Source organism: Borostomias antarcticus (genome assembly GCF_949987555.1).
Source record: "Borostomias antarcticus genome assembly, chromosome: 10".
Lineage (NCBI taxonomy): Eukaryota > Metazoa > Chordata > Actinopteri > Stomiiformes > Stomiidae > Borostomias > Borostomias antarcticus.
This window is the reverse complement of record NC_140243.1, coordinates 19379375-19386089: the sequence shown is the minus strand read 5'-3', so window position 1 is coordinate 19386089 and position 6715 is coordinate 19379375. Positions and strand designations below refer to the sequence as shown.

General features: G+C 44.6%; 1 protein-coding gene across 4 annotated transcripts in view; it reads right to left on the bottom strand.

Annotated features, from left to right (window-relative positions):
- Positions 1-1761: 1761 nt before the first annotated feature.
- The window catches only part of etv1 (ETS variant transcription factor 1), a gene marked incomplete at both ends in the record, with an annotated part of 20774 nt that continues 15820 nt past the window's right edge, over positions 1762-6715 (bottom strand). For all 4 annotated transcript variants that reach the window (XM_084444420.1, XM_084444421.1, XM_084444423.1 and 1 more), the window contains 5 exons: positions 1762-1983; positions 2462-2563; positions 5839-6008; positions 6111-6179; positions 6336-6404. In XM_084444420.1, coding sequence (XP_084300546.1) covers positions 1762-1983; positions 2462-2563; positions 5839-6008; positions 6111-6179; positions 6336-6404 — 632 coding nt within the window. The remainder of the gene's footprint in view (positions 1984-2461; positions 2564-5838; positions 6009-6110; positions 6180-6335; positions 6405-6715) is intronic.

The window sequence follows — 6715 nt, the reverse complement described above, 5'->3', positions numbered from 1 at the left end:
GTTTTGATCATTTCTTTTCAGAACCATTTTATTACAAAATGTTTGCTATTGCGACTCCCATCCCAAACACATACTTACAGAACTGTTGCGAGCAATCTTTTTAATGTTTGAGAAAAATAAAACAAAAAACATTGGATAAAACTAAAAACGTAAAATGTTGAATTGCAGACCATAGCTGCCATCCTTTTTTGAAAGACTACAAAATACATTTACATTTCGAAGCAGCAACCAATGTGCATTTACCTGATCATACAATGAAACACAATTTTTGTTATAACTTCTTTATCACATTATAACATTCTAAATATGTCTGATGCCTTTATTTAAAAAAAAAACAAAAAACAAAACATGAATGGCAATGCAAGTGTATGCAAATTTACATATGATGGGCACTGGCCATTTTAAAAGTGTGTCACAAAAGCAAACCCTTTTGGGAAATGTTTAGTTTTATATTGACTATAATAGGTTACTCTGCTATTTCTTCCATTTGCATTAATCAAATAGAATTACATTTTAGAGGAAAGTAACAGGATGTAGTTATGTGATAGATATTGTTTGATTGTATGCATTGATCAAGTCATACAGTTCAACCTCCATATCATAGACAACTAAATGAATGATGTACACCAGAACACAATGGGGATATTTTCGGTTTCAAAGGTAATTGATGAATTTACAGTGCTTGCACCTTTGTCCTTTGTCTTTTCAATACAGGCCATTACCATACAGTTAATATGCTCAATTAGTTAAAAAAAAATAAAATTTTTATTTTTTATATATAATTTTTTAATCCAGAATATTTTCCATGGGTGAATTTGATTGCATCTGTTTATTCTGAGTGCCAACATGTATAGTCTTATAAACCAACCAAGTCCATCACTGCCAAAACACAGTTAATCTGCAAATGTTTCCATTTTGGCCGGTATTATTTGATCCCAATATTGAATTATAACATGTAGTGCATCACATACCATATCTACATACTACATAGTTGTCTGTGTGTACTGTAGGTCTATAAGTAGCTGAGGGGTGTACGATGCTGACAGGTACAGGTGCAAGTTTAAAACTGTCACAGAGGCAGTATTTAGATGACCACTAAGAATCTTGTTATTATTACATTACTTTTTCCAGTCTATAATTATGTCACTTCACCATAAAAGTATTTTAAAAGCATGTCATTACAATACATTGTATTATTCACTTAAATGAGTAAGAAAGTACACAATGGTGTTAAGGGCAACTGAAAATAAAAACAACATTTGAACAAAAAAGAATAGGACAAAAAGAAATAATTGGGCAACCTTTAGCGGCAAGAGTTGAGTCTTGAGAGGATCAGCACGACTTCTTTCTGCATGTCCAGAGAAATGGCCCCGTCTATGAATATGTCCAGACAGTACACGCCTGTTGGCCTTTGAGTCCCATTTCAGGAGAACGTGGCATGCGCAAGGAGAAAAGATCCCCAAAACCCCCCCCCCCCGGAATGGAAACAGAAACATCTGGAATAATCAAAGCACGTACCGTAGCTAACCCCCTCACAGGTTCACTCATTGTCAATCCCTGTCCATAAAGTGCACGCTCCATCCTGTAGTACTTGAATGCGAAAAGGAGGGGGGGGGTGTACTTGAAGACGAGTCTTGTCTCTTATTGCCACTCTGGTGGCACTGTGAGTTATTGGGGTTCTGATCAGGGTGGGGTGGTGGGAGTAAGATGAGGGTGGGGGGGTTGGGTTGGGTTGGGGGGGGGGGGTGGTCTGAGCTGATGTTAATAAACGTAGCTCTCGCTGTAGGGGTGTGGGGTGCAGTAGGGCCCCTCCTGCACGTAGGCCATGTTCTCGTCGAAGTGCGACAGCGGCACCGTGTCCTCCTCATTGATCTGGCGCTCCATGTCCGTCTTCAGAACCGGTCGCTGGTTGTCGGGGAACGCCATGGAGAACAGCGCCTCGGGGTCGCACACGAACTTGTAGACGTATCTCTCCCCCGCCACCTAGAGAGACAGGAGAACACACAGGTTTGAGTATGGAGGGGGTTGGTCACAGCCTGGGTACAGAGAGAGAGAGAGAGAGAGAGAGAGAGAGAGAGAGAGAGAGAGAGGGTACAGACACAGACTGATACAGACACAGACAGTTACAGAAGGACAGAGATCCAGAAGGACACATACAGTAAGGTTAAAGACAGAAGGTAAAATACACAGACAGTTACAGAAGGGCACAGATACAAAACACAGAAGGTAACAGACACAGACAGTCACAGAAGGACACAGATACAGAAGGACATAGAAGGTTACAGACAGAATGATGTAGACAGAAGGATAAAGAGAGACACAGGCACTGAAGAACACAGACAGAAAGATAATGAGGGACAGCCAAAGAAGGACACGGACAAAGATACGGACACAGAAGGACACAGACAGGGGTACAGACAGAGGGATGGTGGGTGTTGAGGGTACAGCTCAGGTCCTTTACCTTCTGCATGATCCCCTTCTCGTAGTAGTAGCGTAGCGATCGGCTGAGTTTGTCGTAGTTCATGGCTGGTCGGTTCTTCTGGATCCCCCAGCGACGTGCCACCTTTAGTGACATGAATGGATGGAACAAACACACACACACACAGGCAGAGGGCTGTGTTTAATCTCCCTAATAAAGCCAGGAAGTAGGCGTGTCTGCGTGCATGCACGTCTCTATCTCGATTTGATCGACAACCGGGCACCGTATGAAGTTAAACTTCGGCAGGTGTATTGCTCAGGACCCGAGGACACGCATGTGTCATGTGTGAAGTTGTTTGGATCGACGGCTCTCGAGAAAGCTGGAAAAAATCTGCCCCGTTTCGGCCCATTTCGAAAACAGATGCTAAGATCCAGAGCAGCTCTCGAGAAAGCAATTACAAATTGTGCTTGTGGTCAGCTAACAAAGCTAACCAGCTGTCTGTGAGGGCCGGTGTGGGTACCGGATGTGACTGACCTGCTCATTGAATGGACAGCCATCTTGGAATGGGCAGCCATCTTTGAATGCCTTGCACAGTGACTAACGGTCAAGCTAATGCTAGCTTATGCTTTATTATGCAGCTTATCAATGTTAACAACTTTCCATGTTTACAAGGTGTGTAGATAGCTAAAAGCTTAAAGCTAACGCCGTCGTAGTAACGTTACTATTTGGGTCACCTTCCTAAGACAATAGACCAAGTTCGCTAGCGAGCTAGCTGGCTACAATAATAAACAGATAGCTTGCTAGTTGTCTAAGCAGAAGCAGGATGGCCTCATGGGACCTTATTTCGGAAAAAAACGCTAGTCAACGGCGATAAACATATACAGTAGGTATATCCGAACCCAACGGGACCGAAGGTCGTTCGTATCTCTGAAATGTCCGGATGACTGAAACATATGTTAAAATGCACCAAATTCAATAAGTGGTACTTGTTTCATATAGACTCATAATACACCGATAAATACCCTTAATTACTTGTGAAAATGCATCAAAATTGCAATCAAATAGCCAACTAAACTCATACAGCCTAGCCTATAATAGGCCTACAGTAGCCTAGAACAAAATAAACAAATTTCCACTTGAGTGCATGCTTTGATCAAATACAGTAGCCTACTTAGTTCTCAAATGAGGCTTACGCTGCATCGATAGACTACTGTATTCGCAGAACAAAATGGTATAGCCTAAAAACAACCCAACATTAGAACAATTAGAGCAAATGATAATCAATAAATAAATAAATAAATGAAATGACAGACAGGTTGTCGTGTCTTAGGCTATTGCAGCCTAAAGGAAAGTCTCTAAAACAACCGATGTAGGCTAACGGCTATAGGCTGTAGGCTATTATTTAACAAATAGGCCTAGTAGGCTAATCTACATGCTTACAACACGTCTGTGTTCCTGAAGTCCATTAACTGGGAATGAAAAATGACTCGATGCTCCTCTGCTTCAGGTTGCTGACACGCTTTCTTGCTACCAAGGAATGCAGCTCTCGCGCAGAACTCGTTTGCGTTTTGTGCTCGACATTAAAGTAACAAAGAAATTAAACGTGACAGTAGGCTACAGCTTACAGGCAACATGTAAGTCTACATACAGTTCTGTTTTTATTCACAGTAGGATACAGTAGCCTACATCATGTTTATTATGACCGATTTAAATGCAAGTAGGCCTACAGTACTGTAATGAAAATCCCACCAGTAACCAGATATCAGGCAAAAAAACAAACGCAAAGTTTTTTAAGCCTGTCCGGTAGACCGGGAGGTTCGGATCTCTGAAGTTCGGATGAGTGGGGTCCTACTGTAATTTGAATTGAATTGTGCCATAATTTTGCAAGTCAAGAAAGTCGCAGTTTGTCGTAAGATGTGAAGCAGTTATTCCAGAATGAGTTTAAAATCATTAAAAGAGGTGAAAATCACAATTAGTCTGGCCATGTTGAGAGCTGCAGGAGTGCGAAAGGAGAGCTGGCATGTGGGATCGGCTTTACAAGGTTTTGGTGAGCGTTAAACGAGTGTAATGTCAGCTACAGTAGCTAATATTAGCTAACTTGCGAGTTAACAGAGATTAGTCAAATGTATGTCTGATATCAGGTGGTTTTAATTAGTTTTGGCAAAATGGGGGAAAAAAATAGTTATTGTAGCTTTAAGAAAATGTAATAATGCATAGCAATAGCCTTTATAAGGAATGTTTTATAAGTTATACGGACACAGGCTGGTGTGCCCAATAGGCACGGGCCCCCGTGACAAGCACTGCACCAGTGACAGAATAATGGCAATAATTACAATATCATGGAAATGTCACATGAATCACACACACACACACACACACACACACACACACACACACACACACACACATGCACGTGATTATACAACTTCCCCGTGAAAGTGCCATGACGTAGCTGAAATGTTAAACAACGCTTACTATTCCATATTTCATAATAACAGCAATTAGAGGGCATCCAGACTCCACACCCCCGATCAGGGAAGTGTTCACACCCGGTGGAGGAGGCAGCAGATGTTACAGCACCTGTCTACCAGGCCACCCAGCCTTTAATACCATCCTCTATACCCCCATCTCTCTCTCACTTTCTCTCTCTCTCTCTCTCTCGCTTTCTCTCTCTCTCTCTCTCTCTCTTTCTCTCTCTCTCTCTCTCTCTCTCTCTCTCTCTCTCTCTCTAACACTGCATCTCATCTCATGTCCCTCATGCTCATTCACATGTTACACCTGCCCGGGCCAAAGGCATGAGCTAACAGCCGTCTACCCCCCCCAGCACCCCCCCCCCCTCCCCCTCCCCCAAAAAGCCACTGCGTTCGTTTGGTCACCTGATAGCATGAATGGGCCCCCCTGTTCGCTGCAGCTGGCCGTTGGGCCACATGGACCGATGCCAGGCAGCTAACCCCCCCACCCCACCCCGCCACCCCGTCTCCCCCCGCCCTCCCTGAACAGACCATGAACTGACTGAGCCGTCTCTAGGAGGTGAGGATGGCACACAGACCCAGACCTGTTCCCATTTCAAAAGGGCCGAAACGTCAACAGGGCTTATATTTTTAGGGACGGGTTCATTGAAATATTTAGTAAGGCCCGACTCTGCCAACCGATGGCCGGTTTCATTCGATGGGATGACATACTTGTAGTCGCGTGGCGAAAGGAAAAAAAAAAATGGCTCGGCCTGCGTGCACGCTCTAGAACGTGTCCAAGAAGATTCTTCTGACCGCCTGAAGTGCAGGATTCACTGCCGTTCCACATGAAATTATTAAAAAGAATCGCCTATTGTACGAAAGTATGCTGCATTGCACTAATACTTTTTAACTTAGTGACAGTTGACTTTGTGACTGTCGACAGTTGACCTCGTGATGGTCCCTCACCTCCTCTGGCTCGATGAGCTTGAACTCCATTCCACGGCCGGTCCACGCGATGAAGTGGGCGTTTGAGGGGTCGTCCAGGAGCGCCACTAGGAACTGCCAGAGCTGCAGAGACCCTCTGCGCTGGTAGGTGGGTCCCTCGCGGTACAGGCCCGACTCCTGCTTGATGTTCCCTACCGTACCGCAGGAGGAACGGAGATGAGCGCATCGCACTCAAACAGGCCACGAATGGAGGAAGCTGTTGAGCGTGTGTGTGCGCTTCCGGTTAGACTTACCCTCCACCTTTTCAGGGACCACGCACGTATCATCATAGAAGTGTCTCACGACTTTATCAAACATGCAGCCTGAGAGAGAGAGAGAGAGAGAGAGAGAGAGAGGGAGAGAGAGAGGGAGAGAGAGAGAGAGAGGGAGGAAGAAAAAACGTACCGTAGTCAGTATCACACCCATCTACTGGGTAGCAACACTATCCAGGTAACACACCATCATGAGTATAGCACTACCTTCAGTCCTGTTTGCGTGAGCCAGGTAGCCATCTTGCCGTAGGTAGACAGAATGGCAGCTAGGTACTTCTGCTGAAATACAGAGAGAGAAAGAGAGAGAGAAGAAGAGAGAGAGAGAGCACAGAGTGAGTGTTAAAAGCCCTTAAGGGAACATTAGGAAAGGTATCAGTTATCGGAGAGCAGTCAGACATGTTCACTCACTGGGCTCACTGGGCCTGATTAAAGATCACGCCTCTGAGTCTCCGACTGACTCCCCACCACGGAGACACCCCTGTCTGCCTGTCTGCCTGTCTGTCTGTCTGCCTGCCTGTCTGCCTGTCTGTCTGTCTGTCTGTCTGTCTGTCTGTCTGTCTGTCTGTCTGTCTGTCTGTCTGTATGCC